This window comes from Cyanistes caeruleus, chromosome 28, assembly GCF_971803275.1.
Source record: "Cyanistes caeruleus chromosome 28, bCyaCae1.hap1.1, whole genome shotgun sequence".
Taxonomy (NCBI): Eukaryota; Metazoa; Chordata; class Aves; order Passeriformes; family Paridae; genus Cyanistes; species Cyanistes caeruleus.
In genome coordinates this window covers 1,946,484-1,962,848 of record NC_141728.1, presented here as the reverse complement: position 1 = coordinate 1,962,848, position 16,365 = coordinate 1,946,484, and the positions used below count along the sequence as shown (strand labels likewise).

General features: G+C 50.3%; 1 protein-coding gene and 1 long non-coding RNA gene across 2 annotated transcripts in view; both read left to right on the top strand.

The window, feature by feature from the left end:
* The window catches only part of LOC147649008 (uncharacterized), a 769,650-nt gene that overhangs the window by 60,697 nt on the left and 692,588 nt on the right, over positions 1-16,365 (top strand). The gene's annotated exons all lie outside the window — the stretch shown is intronic.
* Positions 1,281-3,563, top strand: LOC111944269 (olfactory receptor 14J1-like). Its single transcript, XM_086865132.1, has 2 exons — positions 1,281-1,340; positions 2,559-3,563. Exon 2 carries the CDS (start codon positions 2,582-2,584, stop codon positions 3,512-3,514), a length of 933 nt encoding a protein of 310 aa, XP_086721258.1. The 5' UTR covers positions 1,281-1,340; positions 2,559-2,581; the 3' UTR covers positions 3,515-3,563.

Genomic DNA, 16,365 nt, shown 5'->3' with positions numbered 1-16,365 from the left:
TTAAAGGCTATGACCTTTCCTCTGCCACTACAGGCCTGTAAAAGGTTTCAATTTTTCTTGGAAAATGACCACAATGTTTCAATCTGAAAAGACCTTGAAAGGACACAAAAATCTCACAAGATCAGATCAGGAGGCCTCAAGCACATGACCCATAGAGACTGAGGGCCCTGGGCTCAGTGGTGTGAAGACTGAGGACTGGAGTAGCCTGGGAGGGGCTTGAAGGGTGGCTTCAGAGATGGTGGAGCTCTTCTTGATTATATGAAACAGCCTGAAAAAGAAATAATGCCACCCAGATCTTCTGGAGAGGTGTAGACAGGACCCAAGAAGAGAGGAATTTGTGTCCCAGGGCAGGGCTGTGGTGCAACACATCCCCCAGAAGGAGTGTGGAGCAGCCAAGGCTTTGTGTGGCCAGGCAGAGGCAGGCAGAACGCAGAGCTGTCACAAAGGAAGGGCCCAGCAAGCTGGGGCAGCCGGGGGATGACGACAGCCTGCAGGGCCAGAGGCGCAGGGCATGGACACCGTAGGGCAGCCTGGGCTGGAGAGGGCACAGGGATGGGCAGCAGCTGCAAGGCCCTGCCAGAGGCAACTTGTGCAGCCCTTTGGCCATGGCTGCTGGCCCTGGGCCTGAGCCATGAGGAGGAGACAAGTGACCCTGGCAGCCCTGGGGCCTCATTGCCTCCTTGTCCCTGCTCAGCAGCCTGGCAGGGGCCGCCCCATGGTGCTGCCCTTGGCATTGCACATCCCCACATGCCAGTGGCCCGGGAAGAGCCCTGAGCAATGAGGGAGGGAACAGCATCTGCCTTGCCAGGGGCTGGGGCTCAGCCCTTGGCCCTTTGCACTCCTGAAACACATCCAGCTTTGCTCAGCACCAGAGACACCTTTCCCTTACTTGTCCCCACCTGTCACCAGTGCCTGCAGTGTCCTGCTCTCCCTGGAACTTGGGGACACTTTCCCAGTCGTGTCCCTCAATGGGACCCATTAAAACTTCAAGAAACTTTGATTTGAAACTTTAAATTGGAGTGCCAATTTAACATTGAGTTAAACTTCTTGAGAAGTTTTTTGAACACTCTCTCAGGGACTGAGTCTGGTGGAAACAACACCAAAGCCCTGAGAGGGTCATTAAAATCCTGGTGCTGTTGCTGAGCTGGGCCGAGCCCCTGGCACAGAGGCAGCTCCTGGCAACCAAGAAGAGCTTCAAAAAGGCATTTCTCCTGATGAGCAGCTTTTCTCCCAGCCCAGCAGGGCTGAGGGTGCTGCCTGCAGGTACCTGGGTGCCCTAAAGCAACTGGAAGGACAAGTCTGAGCTTCTTCATGGAGAAATGCTCCCAACTGCTGGCACAGTGAGTCTCTGGCTGCGGGGATCTCCTAAAGCTGCCCCATGACAGCACTGACATGACTGTAGGGATGGCTCTGCTGCCGTTTGTGGTTTGGGGAGGATGTGCTGCAGAGCGGGGCTGCCCTGGGCACCCTCAGAGGGACAGGGCAGGACGGCTCCTGCTGCCAGGGACGGCTGCAGGGGCTGAAGCTGGGGCTGCAGCCAGGGCTGCCCAGGGCTGTCCTGCAGAGCAGCTCCTGCAGCCCTGAGGGCTCTTTGCCAGGCCAGGGCATCAGCCACCTGCCAGGGCCAGCTCTCAGCCTGCCTGGGAGCTCCCCGTGGGCGCTGGGGAGAAGTTGGAGGGGGAAGGAGCGACCCCCATCAGGGCAGATTCCTCCTGCTGTGGAGATGGTGCTGCATGGCCAGGGCTGCTCTCGGCTTTCTCCTAAAGGAAAGGGCAAGGGGCTGTCAGCTTGGTCTGTGTCACTGAGACTCCTGCACTGTCACCCTGGGCATCAGCAGAGCTGCCTCAGCTCTCCCTCCCAAAGTGGCTCCTCAGCCTCCTCTAGCCACAGCCAGCAGCAGCAGCACCTTGGCTTGCAGCATCTCTGTTTGTCTGAGCTGCCCTTAAGGCCCTGCTGGCAGGGAGATGGCCCTGGGCAGTGCCTGTGCTGGGAGGGGTGTGCAGGGCAGAGCTGAGCCCCCAGGGCTGGGCTGGGCTCGGGAGCACTGGCAGGGACAAGGCTTGGATAGAGAGAAACAGCTCCCAATAGGCACAACTCCAGGCAGAGAGCCAGCCCAGCCCTGGATATCCCTCCCTGTCCAGCTGCACTGAGACAAAAAGACGTCTCAGGAAAATAATTTTGAAATTGGACCCTTTAAAGAGGCTGCTTTATTTTTCAGGCATGTTTTATGTTTAGCCACCCTGAAACAGAGGGAGGTGTAATGATCAAAGGGCACCTGTGTGGGACCAGCAGGTCTGAGTGCCCTGGGGCACAGGGAGCCCTGATTTCCCTCTGGGCTCCCCAGTGCTCAGGCTGAGAGCAATGCTGAAAGAGGATTTCTGCCTTTTCACAGAAAAGGGCACTAACTTAGCAACAAAACTCAAGCTCAGAAATAAATAAAAAAGTGAGCAAAATTTCCCAAAGAAAGACAAGTAATTTTGAGTAAATTTAAAAAAAAAATTAGCATAGAATTGCCACAAGGAAATCTGTCCCAGCTTTTCAATGTCTTCTTTCAACAGTCCACCATGCCCAGAGTGAAGAAATGTCCAACAGCAGCTCCTTCAGCCACTTCCTCCTGCTGGCACTGGCAGACACGCGGCAGCTGCAGCTCCTGCACTTCTGCCTCTTCCTGGGCATCTCCCTGGCTGCCCTCCTGGGCAACACCCTCATCATCAGTGCCATAGCCTGCAGCCACCACCTGCACAGCCCCATGTTCTTCTTCCTGCTCAACCTGGCCCTCACTGACCTGGGCTGCATCTGCACCACTGTGCCCAAAGCCATGCACAATTCCCTCTGGGACACCAGGACCATCTCCTACTCAGGATGTGCTGCACAGCTCTTTTTCTTTATGTTCTTCATCTCAGCAGAGTATTTCCTGCTGACCATCATGTGCTACGACCGCTACGTGTCCATCTGCAAACCCCTGCACTACGGGACCCTCCTGGGCAGCAGAGCTTGTGCCCACATGGCAGCAGCTGCCTGGGCCAGTGGCTTTCTCTATGCTCTGCTGCACACAGCCAATACATTTTCCCTGCCCCTGTGCCAGGGCAATGCCCTGGGCCAGTTCTTCTGTGAAATCCCACACATCCTCAAGCTCTCCTGCTCCAAATCCTACCTCAGGGAACTTGGGGTTTCCATTTTTACTACCTCCTTAGCACTTGTCTGTTTTGTGTTCATTGTTTTCTCCTATGTGCAGATCTTCAGGGCTGTGCTGAGGATCCCCTCTGAGCAGGGACGGCACAAAGCCTTTTCCACCTGCCTCCCTCACCTGGCCGTGCTCTCCCTGTTCCTCAGCACTGTCATATTTGCTCACATGAAGCCCCCCTCCATCTCCTCCCCATCTCTGGATCTGGCAGTGTCAGTTCTGTACTCGGTGGTGTCTCCAGCCCTGAACCCCCTCATCTACAGCCTGAGGAACCAGGAGCTCAGGGCTGCCCTGAGAAAATTGATGACTCTGTATTTTCACAAGTATTGAACTTTCATTTGTGCTGCAGAGCCTTTTGAATGTAACTCTTTTGAATCTCAGCCTTATTATTCCCTATTTGTACATTTATTAATCAGTAACTTTGTTTACTATTGTTGTGTGTTTTACAAATTCTGTAGTATTACTTTTTGTATTTCTACAGGAATGTCTACCTTTATTTTCAAACACAAAGACCTGCAAGAGGTCTGTTCCCTGTGCATTTAAATAAAAACAAATGCCTGCCCTGACCTGTGTTTCGTGGATCATTCCTCAGCGCTTCTCTGGCTCTGCAGTGAATGATTTTGGGTACTTTAACATCTTGTCCTGGTTTAGGGCAAATTTGGGAGAAAACCTCCAGTGGGGCTCCCCCCAGGAAGCAAACCCACGTGGCCCTTTTCTCCCACCCCCCAGCCAGTTCGGGAAGAGATTTCTCTGAGAGAAGTGGAAAAAACCTGTTTATTTCACAGGCACAACACTACCCAGCACAAAAAAGAATGGTATCAAATTACAAAACCTCTCGCCCTTCAGAAGAGATGACAAACTTCAGAGGGTCTCTTTCCTGGGGGTGTTGGCTCTGTTATCAGTCCCTCTGGCGCTGGAAAATGCCGCTGCCCAAGCTGGGCTCCCAGTAGTGCATGGGTGGAAGCTCCCGGTGCTCCCCCGAGTCCCCAGTCCAGAGCAGGTTTGATTCATTTCAGAAAAAGGGAAAGAAAACAGTCCAGGAAGATCTCTCTGCTCCGGCTAGTTGGAAAGCCAAGGCGATCTGTGTCTTGTTGTCTGTCTGTGCTGTAGTCAAAACTCCCGATGCGGGGGGAGCAAGTACAGTCTGATAACAGACTCGGTGCTTCTTTTCCACTCACTTTTACTTGTAGATGAAATTTTAAAAATACAAAACCTGTGTCTGGGTTAGGTGGACGAATGGGGATCCAATTTAACATCATAATCAACCCAGGACACACCTCAAGTGTTCAAGGTTTGCAGGTTAAATGGGCTAACTTAATGCAGTTTCTGCTGTGGAAAGTGTTTTATGTTCAACTGGATGTTGTATTAAATGCTTTGCCCAAGTTCCTTGGTTCTCTGTACTTTGCCAGTAAAATTCTGTGTGGTTTTCACCTCTGAGCTCTGTTGGTCAGAGCATGGTGCTGATATCAGCGAGGCTGTGGCTTCAATCCCTGTGTGGGCCATTCACTTGACAGCTGGAATTGCTGGTCCTTGGGGGTCCCTTGCAACTAAGAATGTTCTTTGCCTCTGTGTCCCTTGAGAATATCTGCTGGGGTTTGTCCCGTGCACCAAAGGCAAGTCAAGGAGCCTTTGGTTGCCGCCATCACTGGAGTGCTGTGGGCTGTTGCAGCCCCGCAGGCTCCCAGGGGCCTCTTGTTTGCGTCAGGCCCTGCTGGCTCACGCTGGCCCTTGGTTCCATGAGGATCTGCAGGGTCCCCCAGGTTGATGGCATTTGTCCTTGCTGCCCCTCACATCCCCCTGCCCCAGGAACAGCCCCGAGCCCCCCGTGAGGGACAGGCCCTGCTGTGCCAGGCCTGGGCTCAGGGCTTGGCCTTTCTGCTGCCTCCAGCCAGCCAGGGCTTGCTCAGCATTGCAGTTCCTGCTCACAGCCTTTGGCTCCCTGCAGTCCTGGCCTCCAGGATCTGCTCTCCCCACTCCCTGGGGTGCCTTTGCCACTCCCTGCCCTCACTGGGGCCACTGATGCTCCAAGGGACTTGCACTTTGCCTTTGGACTCCTGGAGCAGCTTCTTCACCCTTCTCTCAGTGCCTGAGGCTCCTGGGCTCAGCCCCAAATCCAGCGTGGGGCTGGTTCAAGTTATAATCATGTCCACACTTTCATTAACATGAGTTAATGACAGGCTCCTGGTTTCATTACTCCCCATTTTGGCCCCAAATTCCCTTTTTCTTAGATCCAAAATGGACCTTTTTGGCTCCAAAATCCCCCTTTTGGGACCAAACTGTTTTTTTTATTTTTTGCCAAACTCCCCTTTTAGGCAAGAGACTCCCCTTTGTTTTAATCCAAACTCTCACTTTAAGATCCAAATTGCCACTTTTTGTTGATCAAACCTCCAGTTTTGGGCCAAACTGTTCCTTTTGGGAGCCAAATTCCCCCTTCTGGGTCCACATTTTCCGTCTGGGCACCCAAATTCACCTTTTTTTGGTCTAAATTTCTGGTTTTTGAACCCAGATTCTACTTTTGGCATCCAAATTTCTCACCTGAGTGCTCAATTTCCCCCTTTTTAGGCCCAAATTCTCCTTTTTGCATCCAAATGTCAAACTTGAGTGCCCAAAATGTTCTTTTTTGGCCCCAAATTCCTACTTTTGAGCCCAAATTCTCACTTTTGGACCTAATTTCCCCTTTTTTCTGGGCCCAAAATCCCATTTTCATCCCAAATCTCCCCTTTTTTCCCCAAATTCCCCCCCTGGCTGCCATTGGCTCACCTGAGTTGACCTTTTGGCATCAGACTTTAATATTTTTTTTAAACAAAATCTCCTTCTTGGGTCTAAACTAATTTTTTGTTGCTCAAACCTCCAGTTTTGGGCCAAACTCTCCATTTTGGGAGGCAAATTCCCACTTCTGGCTCCAGATTTCCCATCTGGGCACACAAATTCCCCTTCCTTGGGACCCAAGTCCCCATTTTTGGCTCCAAATTATTCTTTTTCAGTCCAAATACCCTACCTGAGTTCCCAAATTCCCCATTTTTAGGCCCAAATTCTCTATTCCTGGGCCAAATGTTCCCATTTCAGGTACAAACTTTCCACCTGAGGACCCAAATTCCTATTTTTGGGGTCCAAAATTCCGACTTCTGGACACTAACTCCCTTTTATTCTGTCCCCCAATCCCCTTTTTCATCCCAAATCTCCTTTTCTTGCTCCAGATTTCCCCCTGGCTGCCATTGGCTCACTTGGGTTGATATTTTAGCATCAAACTCCCATTGTTTTAATCTAAACTCTCATTTTTACATCTAAACTGCTCCTTTTTGCTGCTCAAACCCCCGGTTTTGGGCCAAACTGTTCCTTTTGGGAGCAGAATTCGCCCTTCTGGGTCCATCTTTCCCATCTGGGCACCCAAATTCCTCTTTTTTTGAACCCAAATTTCCATTTCTTAGACCCAGATTCCCATTTTTGGGTCCAAATTTCCCATCTGAGCACCACAATTCTGCTTTTTTAGGCCCAGTTTCTATCTCTGATGTTCTTTCCCTCCGAGAAACCCTGTTAAAAGAGACCCCCAGACCCCAAATCCTTTGTCTTTCGCCCTTTGGATTCCCCTTCACAGAAATAAACTGTGGAATGCAAACCAGGGAGAGAGAGTCCCCCCCGGATTTCTTTACTTGCTTGCTAAGACTGGAATTCCTGAAGAAAATCAGTGAACCCCACAAACATCTGCTGGCTGGAAACCAGAGTGAAGAGAAACCTCATCCCTGAGCCAGCCGGGCCACTCCGGGAGCTTCCAGTCAACCTTTTATTGGCCCAAATTCTGCCTTTCAGCGCTGAAACTCCCCCTTCTGGGTCTAAACTTCCCTTTTTCTGGGCACCCCAATTCTCCTTTTTTGGTCCAAATTTCTGAGTTCTGAATCCATATTCCCATTTTTGTGTCCTTGTTTCCAGTTTGGCCCAAAATTCCCACTTTTGGACACAAACTCCCTTTTATTCTGGCCCCAAATCCCCTTTTTCATCCCATCTCCATTTCTTGCCGCAGATTTCCCCCCAGGCTGCCACTGGTTCACCTGGGTTCACCTTTTAGCATCAGACTCCCATTGTTTTTAATCCAAACTCTCATTTTTACATCTAAACTGCCCCTTTTTGTGGCTCAAGCCCCCAGTTTTGGGCCAAACTGTTCCTTTTGGGAGCAAAATTCCCCATTCTGGGTCCAAATTTCCCATCTGAGCAACCCAAATTCCCCTTTCTTAGGCTCAAATTCATCCTTCCTGGGCCAAAAGTCCTCATTTCAGGTACAAACTTCCCACCTGAGGACCCAAATTCCTATTTATTTGGCCCAAATTCTCCCCTTTTGGACACAACTCCCTTTTATTCCGGCCCCAAATCCCTTTTTCATCCCAAATCTCCCTTTCTTGCCCCAGATTTCCCCCCTGACTGCCACTGGCTCACCTGGGTTGACCTTTTAGCATCAGACTCCCATTGTTTTAATCCAAACTCTCATTTTTACATCTAAACTGCCCCTTTTTGATGCTGAAACCCCAAATTATGGGCCACACTGTTCCTTTGGGAGCCAAATTCCCTCTTCTGGGTCCACATTTCCAACCCAGGCACCTAAACTCACCTTTTTTTAGTTCCAAACTTCCCATCTGGGCACCCAAATTCCTATTGTTTGGCCCAAATTCTGACTTTGGGTCCATATTTCCCACCTGAGTACTCAAATTACACTTTTTTAGGCTCTCATTTGCTCACCTGGGTTGACCTTTAAAGTCAGACTCCCGATTTGTTTGAATCCAAACTCTCATTTTTACATCTAAACTGCCCCTTTTTGTGGCTCAAACCCCCAGTTTTGAGCCAAACTGTTCCTTTTCCAGCCAAATTCTTCTTTTTAGGTCTCAATTTCCCATCTGGGCACCTGTGAAAAATGACATTCACTTTCCTGGTCAATTTTGGAAGGTTTAACAAGAAAGTCAGAGGGAGACAAAGACAATAAAGCAAAGGGTGAAAAGGGCCGGGTGCTTGGCCCTCTGCCAAGAGCACCCCTGGTGTTTTGGAAACACCCTTTATATCCCATTTCTATTGCATCACCTGATGCATATTCATAGACTTTATGCATATTCAAACTTTCCCATTAACTACTTTACATTTCCCAGGAACTGTTTAGCATGGCCACTCCTTGGGTCCGCCTTTTTACAGCATGCCTGTGTCTTGGCTTGTGGTTTTAATCCTCTTCTTCTCCCCTTTGAATTTGGGCCTTGGCTCCTTCTTTGCACAGCCGCTGAGTGTTGATAGCAGCAGGGTCCCCATCATCTGTTCACTGGAGTTATCCCAACTGAGCAGACAGTTCAAACATCCTCTATCGACTGTTACAGCAAAGCCATTGGAACGTGATACATACAGCATTCATCTGAATCCTTGTGAAAAGCCAATATTATAATATGTATTTATAACAGCTTCTAGGAAATGCACATTCCTGTGATAAAGGATGCATTTTATTCCTGCTCTCTTTGGAGCAGAGGTGATTGCAGCATTCTGTGATTGATATTGAGCCAGGGTCTCTCCTCAGGAGGTCTGGCCTGCTCAGAGAAGCTGTGCCTTGAGGTGTGAGCCAGTGTGGACAGCCTTGCTCCACATTCCCCAAGCCCATCCTCTGTGTCCTCCCTCACCTGGCACCTGCTTTGCTTGGAGAGCTGCCTGCACTCAGGAAAGAGAGGTTTTCCCCTTTTTATTTTGAAGTAATCTGAAACTCCCAAGTTTGATTGTTGAAAACAGACGCACTCCTCAAGTGTGTGCCAGCCCAAGGTGCCACCAAGGAGGTTCCCCTTCCCCAAGGCAGAACCCTGCAAGGAATGTTTGAGACCTTTGCACTCCTTGACTGAGGCCCTGCAGTGTCACAGAGGCCCCTGGGTTCCAGGAGGTTCTGCACTGTCCCAGTGGATATTTGGCTCCATGGAGCCCCACGGTGTCACAATGCTCTTTTTGGTTCCACCAGGCCCTGATCTGTCACAATGGGCTTTTGGTTCCATGAGGTTCCGTCCTCAGCAATGGTCTCTGTAGTTCCAAAGTGTCACAAGGGCCCCTTGGTTCCAGCAGGTTCATTGGTGTCACCATGGTCCCTTGGCTCCATCAGGCATCCCAATGTCACAAGGGCCCCTTGGTTCCAGCAGGTTCCTGGAGCAGGACTTCCCCTGGGCCACAGAAGGGCTCCTCTGCTCTGTCCAGCAGCTGGGGCCATAACTCAGGGCATCTCCCCCTCACAGCAACTGGGGAGATAACCCAGGCCGCACATCTGTCCTGTCCTGACTTCTCTCTGCTGCCAGGGAGCTGCAGTTCCCAGCTGCCCAGAAACATCTTGCCTTGAGAGCAGCCTGAAGGGAGATGAGCCTTGGATTCTGGACTGACACACACTTCACTTTACAAACTAGAAAAGCTACACAAAACTTGCACAAAGCACAACGCTTCTGCATCGTCCCTGGAAACGGGCAGGGCTTCTGTGCCAAGCCTGGATGCATCTTGGTGCTTCCTTTCTGGAAGCTGAGGGAAAGAAAGGGCTCCAGGTGTGCTCCACCATCAATTGGGTGCTGAGTTCCATTGACTCCTAATCTGTGCCAGCTCTTCACGAGCTGTAATATAGGTAACTTGATTGTGCCCTGTGTTTGTATCCACTAGCACTTCTTTGGGTTATCCTGTGGAGGAAGCAGTCTGTTTAAAGTCTCTTGTCTGTTCATCTTGAGTCCATTCAGTAAATAATTCATTTTCTAATAGACCTAATGGGCCATTCTAAAGAACTTGGGAGCAAGAGCAATTTGGGGTGCAGGTGGCCTGAAACAGAGCTCCTGCCAGAAACCTGAGCATAAGGCAGGACTTGGCTAAGTGTTCACTCCATTTGTAACAACATATTTCATATAAAAAAAAAAAAAGAGAGAAGGATTTTTTTTCCCATTTATTCTTTTCCTGTTTACACACTGATATCAGCAATCCCCAGTTGATATTGATCCCCAGCACCTCCTCCTGCACTCTGAATAGATCTGAAAATCAAGACCCTTCATGGCTGACAATCCATCAGACTTTGTCCCTACCCCCACGCCACCAATTCCGTCATCCAAGCCCTGGCACTCAGAGCAGCCTTGTGCAAATCTGAGCTCCCTCCCCTCCAGGCTGGGCCTGCAGCTTTCAGCTCCTTGGCTCCAACTCCCACCTGCTTTCCTTGCAGAAGGAGCTGCCCCAGACACAGAGGGATGTTCATTCCTTGTCAGCAAACAAAGCAAGGGAAGGCACAGCTCCATCCAAACAAAAGTCATTCCTCTGCTGGATGTTCAATCCACTTTGCACAGCAGACAGTCTCAGTGCAATGGAAAACACCTTCTGTGCCCAGCACAGGTGCCAAGATGCCCCAAAGCCTCCGTGCCCCGATTCTGCCCAGATTTGCTCTTTGCACACACGAGGCACACGCTGAAGTCACGAGCTGCCTCCATGGCCAGAGGGAGGAAAAGAGAGAAAGTGGCTGAAGAGCTCTCTTGTGCAGAGCCACAGCTGCACTAATCCCAAACTGCTGGGATTGCTCCCAGCAACTTGATCCAACAGCCTCTGCAGCATCTGTTCCCCGGCTCAAAATCTGTCTGGATGGGCAGGCGCGAGGAGTGCTGGGGAATGGAGCCACATCCAGGGGTGTCCCCAGGGCTCAGGGCTGGGGCCAGCTCAGTTCAATCTCTTTATTGCTGCTCTGGCCCAGGGCACCCAGGGCACCCTCAGGCAGCTGTCATGGGAGCCCAAGCTGGGCTGTGTGGGAAATGCAGGCACAGAGAGCTCTCAGGGCCTTGAGCATACAGGCCCAGAGACAGAGATGGACACAGAGTTTGACCTGAGACCACGGGGAAGGCTTGGGGCTTTACAACAATGAAGCTGTACAAACATGAAGGAAGGACAGAAGCTTGCAGTTAAAGGAGAAATATATTTGAAACGTGCTTTCAGCAAGTAGAAATATGCTTTCTATAAGTGAATAAATATGTTAAGTAAGATAATAGGTCACATATAACTTGTTCTCAAGTCAGTAAGGAATTACAGATACAGCAATGTAAGTTTCTGTAGAGTTCTATGATTGGATAAGAAAAGACACATTGCAGCAGCATCGTGTGAGACGAAGCAATTGATGATTGGTTTATGAAGATGCTGCTGAGCTTTTGTGTGACCTCTTGATTGGTTAAAAAGTTTATAAAAGACATTGTAACTAGAATTTTGGTGGTTTCTGAGGTGATGCATTGAATGTAACACCTTAAGTGTCTCACCCTTGCCTGAGACTGATGGGCCATGCAATAAAATACCTTTTCTAACATCACTCAGTTGGCCTTGTGTGCTCTGATCCCAATAGTCCTCTTCCTCATCTTTAGGAAACTTATCCCCCTTAATAAGGAATGGATGTTGTCATTACCTAACCTCCTTTGCCATTAATGTATTGATAACATTGTTTTTATTATCCTTCACAGAAGCAGCCAGGTTAAGTCCTAATTGAGCTTTCACCTCTCTCCTTTTCATTTCTGCTTACCTAAAGACATCCCTGAATACTTCGTGAGTTTCCTGTCCTTCTGTCCAAAGGTGATGGACCCTCATCTTTTCCCTGAGTTCCTGGAAAAAGCTCCATGCCCAGCCAGGCCAGGCATTTTCCTCACTCATTCATCTTTTGGCACACAGGGACAGGCTGCTCCTTCCCCCTTAAGTTTACTTTCTTGAGGTGTGTTCATCCTTCCTGGACCCCTTTGTTTTTAAGGGCTGTTTCCCTTACAAAAATCAGTACCTGATTCAGTTCTCCCCAAATCTGCATCCTGAATTGGCCAAAGTCTGCCCTCCATAATTCCAGTGTAGAAGTTTTGTTGCTGCCCCTCCTTCTGTCCCAGAATATTGAAAACTCGATTATTCCATGGTCACCGTACCCCAGGCAGCCTCTGACCACCACATCTCCCAGCAGCCCTTCTCTGTCTGTGACAGCAGGAGACACAGCTTTCCTTGGCACTGGGAGTGTGCCCAAAATTCCCTAAAATCAAAACTGCTCAGTATGGATGCTAAATCTGAACCAGAGTGCCTGTAGTTATTACAGGCCACATAGCTCTCCGGCCTGACTGAAAGCTAGCCTGGGAAATTCATGAGAAGGAATTAAAACAATTTTCAGAGATACTAAACAGCCTTGCAGGTGTTGTTTTGCAGCTTGTTGTTTCTCCTTGCAGGAGAGAGTCAGGGGGGCAAAGTGCCCCTGACCAATGATGGTGGTGTAGTACTTTGTTAACCAATAAGAGTTTCCTTTCTGTACTTTTCCTCGTATCTGTCTATAAGACAGAGCTGAAGCAATAAACAGGGAATTCTCGTGTTGTGACTCCCTTGAGAGTCCATTGTCGTTCTTTAAAGCCGTTCCCAATCGTGACGACATCTGGTGACCGCCCGACGTGATGCTACACCGACCCCTGAGGTCCGGTAACCCGACATAAACTGCAGCCGACCCCTGAGGTCAGAAGGTGACCGACGTGATCTGCTAATCCCCTGAGGGTAAGCAGCGAGCGGGAAAAAGCCAGCCCTTCCCCCTAGAGGGGTAAGTGGAATTCTCTCGGGCTTTCCAAGAGGAAGCTGGTTCTGGAAACCAACGGGATAGTAGAGCCTGCCGGTGAGCAGGTTTGGAACGGCATATCTTGGTGAAGCAGAGCTCAAAATCCCCGGGTCCGAGCCGTTAGCGTGTGCTTAATTGCATTCGCAGAGCCGCCAAGATAAAGTCCTCATAATGGGGAACTGCACTTCAGCTGATGAACAGCTGGCCTACCTTGCATGGCAGGATGCCCTGCCCCGCATGGGACTCACTGTTTCTGAAGATGCCATGCGTGCTTTATTTCAGTGGGTGAAAGAGCAAGGTTTTGATATAACTATGGACAATGCCTTTGATCTCGAACTTTGGCTGTCGATAGAGGACCATTTATGGTCGGAATTCATTAACGGAGATATCAGCGTGTGTAGCCTAGCAGCCACCTGGGGAGTGCTTTTTAAAGCGCTGAAACGGAGCCAGTCTGAGGACAGTAAAACCGGGATGAGAAACTTTGATGCCGAAAGTTCCTCCGTTGTACAAGATAAGGGACCGGGAGATGAAACCGTGGATGAGCTGCATAGTGCTCTTTTAGCTCTGCCCAGACCCTCGGAGGACTTTGGCGGCGAGCGAGAGCAATCTGCAGCCCGAAAATCTCCCTCTCCAGAGCAGTTTGAACGCCCGTCACCCACGGAGCTGGGTGCGCGGGCTTTGCCAACGGGAAAGCGGCAGGAAAGCAGAGACTGCCTGCCTCCGCCTGTGCCACCCGCAAAGCCCCCGCCGGCGCCAAAAGCGCCACCGCCGGCCGCCGCAGAACCTCCTTTCTCCAGCCCCTCCGTGCTGTCCCAGCTTCTTCCTTCTGTGCCACGAACAGAAGCGCAGACATCCCCGCTGCGGCCCGTCAGCGCGGCGGGGGAGGGGGGAGAGAGTCAGCGCTCAACTCCCCCGCGCCCGGCGCGCGGAGAGCCGCCGAGGAGTCCGAGCACAAATCCAGAACACGGCGGGCCGCCGCCGCCGAGGCAGAGGGAGGGGAGGCAGCGGCCGCGTTCCCCCTGGGCCTGCCTGCCGCCACCAGCCGTGGTCCGGCCGGCCGCCGGCCGACCGCGGGCGGAAGAGCGGTGGGGAGAGAGGAGGCAGCGGCCTCGCCTTCCCCCTGCGCCTGCCCGCCGCCGCCGGCCGCGAGAACCCCGAAAAACTCGAACTCAAGCCCAAATCTGGCGCCAGGGCCAGGCCCGTGGCAAGCATCGCCCCCCCCGCGCGTCCGAAACACCGGCGAGAAAGCGCTGGGGGGCCCAGCGAACCTCGCTCTCCCCGCGCGCGTGCGCGGGACGGCTCGCCCTCACGGTCCCCCCGCGCTCCAGCGGGGAGGCGCGAGAGGGAAAGAGAGCACTTGCCGTGCTCCGCTCCCGATCTGAACTCTAGCAGCGGCCCCCCCGCACCCATAAAGGTGGCGGGGGGAGAGAAAGACAACGGCGAGCCACTCTACCGGGACCTTCTGCATCAACCCGAGAAGATGCCTCGACGAAGTCTGTCAACTCCAGCGGCCTGAGCCGTGCCAGCGTCCTGCAGTCCCTGCGGGACCCAAAACTAACTCACTTTGTGTCTTTTAAATTTTGTGTTTACAGAACTGACAAACAGCCGTGAAGAGATGGTAACTTCAAATTCCCTAAACCTTCCTGAAATTCATGAACTACTGTTCAAACCCGACAAACAATAACAAGAACAACTATAAAAACTTTATAAATCCCTCAAAATCCCTCAATTGTATTTGAAAGAAAAAAAAAAAAAAAAAAAAAAAAAAAAAAAAAAAAAAAGCGGGATAAGAAGAGGAGATCAAAACAGCATAAATTGCATTGTGCATTGTTTTTATCACTTTGGTGTTCTTTCAAACTACTCTATTGACATGTTAGACTGTCAATTCGAACAGACTAACAATGTTGTATATAGTTTTGTATAGTGTGTGTATTAATTCACTGAATTAGAAATATTAGACTCAACCATCAAATCCTTTCAAGGAGAACAAATCCTAAATACCAAAACATAAGCCAAAATTCTAAATTAATTCTAAATCAGCATCCATGCTAATTTCTAGTAAAAGAAACCTCTTGTGCTGTGTTTGTTCTTTTCCTGAAGGGCCCAACAGGAAATTACAAACACGGTACATTTTTATTTTTTTTTCCTAAGCAAAAAAGGTGAATTATGGATGCTAAATCTGAACCAGAGTGCCTGTAGTTATTACAGGCCACATAGCTCTCAGGCCTGACTGAAAGCTAGCCTGGGAAATTCATGAGAAGGAATTAAAACAATTCTCAGAGATACTAAACAGCCTTGCAGGTGTTGTTTTGCAGCCTGTTGTTTCTCCTTGCAGGAGAGAGTCAGGGGGGCAAAGTGCCCCTGACCAATGATGGTGGTGTAGTACTTTGTTAACCAATAAGAGTTTCCTTTCTGTACTTTCCACGTATCTGTCTATAAGACAGAGCTGAAGCAATAAACGGGGAATTCTCGTGTTGTGACTCCCTTGAGAGTCCATTGTCGTTCTTTAAAGCCGTTCCCAATCGGAACGACAGCTCAGCACCAATGCAGCATTGAGAAGCAGCATTCTTGATGTGGCCGGATGCTCGGGGGGACAGCTCCTCCCAAAGCCGGGCATGCTGAGCACAGGGAAGTTTCTGTTTCTGTTCTGTATTTTGCACACCCCCATTCATTGATTGTCCCAGACTAAACAGACATATGGTAATCATGAGCCCAAAATGATGAACATATTTCCCCTCCCCTTTCCACATGCATTCTTCTGGGCTGGGGTCTCTCTGCTGGTCCCTGCTGGGGCTGGAGCCCAATGTTCCAGTGGGCCTGGCTGAGCTGGCAGGACACTGAGGCTGGAGAACTTCCAGTTCCCCTCCTTCCACCATGGGCATTGTGTGGTGTCCATGGGCCAGTGGGTTTGGAGAAGGAGCAGTGTGTGCTCACCTGGGGTAGACAATTGATCATCTGGTGACATGAGGTGACAGAGTGGGCTGTGACATCACAGAGTGGGTTATGTGAGGTCACTGAGCAGCTATGACATCATAGGCTGTCTCTGTGACATCACAGATCTAGCTGTGACATCACAGGGTGGAGGTCTGACGTCACAGAGCAGACTGTGACATTACAATGAGGCTGTGTGACATCACAGAGTGGTTTGTGACATCAGAGACCAGTTGCGTGACATCACAGAGCAGGCTGTGAGGTTACAGAGCAGGCTGTGACATCACAGGGTGGAGGTCTGACATCATAGAGCGGGCAGTGACATCACAGAGTAGGGTGTGACATTACAATGTGGCTGTGTGACATCATAGAGTGGTTTGTGACATCACAGACCAGTTGTGTGCATAAAAGAGTGTGACATCACAGAAGAGGCTATGATATCACAGAGCAGGCTGTAATGTCACAGAGCAGGCTATGACATCACAGAAATGGCTGTGACATCACAGAATGTGCTGTGACATCATGGAGTAAATTGTGACATGACAGAATTCACTGTGACATTACAATGTGGCCGTGTGACATCACAGAGCGGTTTGTGACATCAGAGACCAATTGTATGACGTCACAGAGCAGGCAGTGACTTCACACAGATAGCTGTGACATCACAGAGTCGGTTGTGACG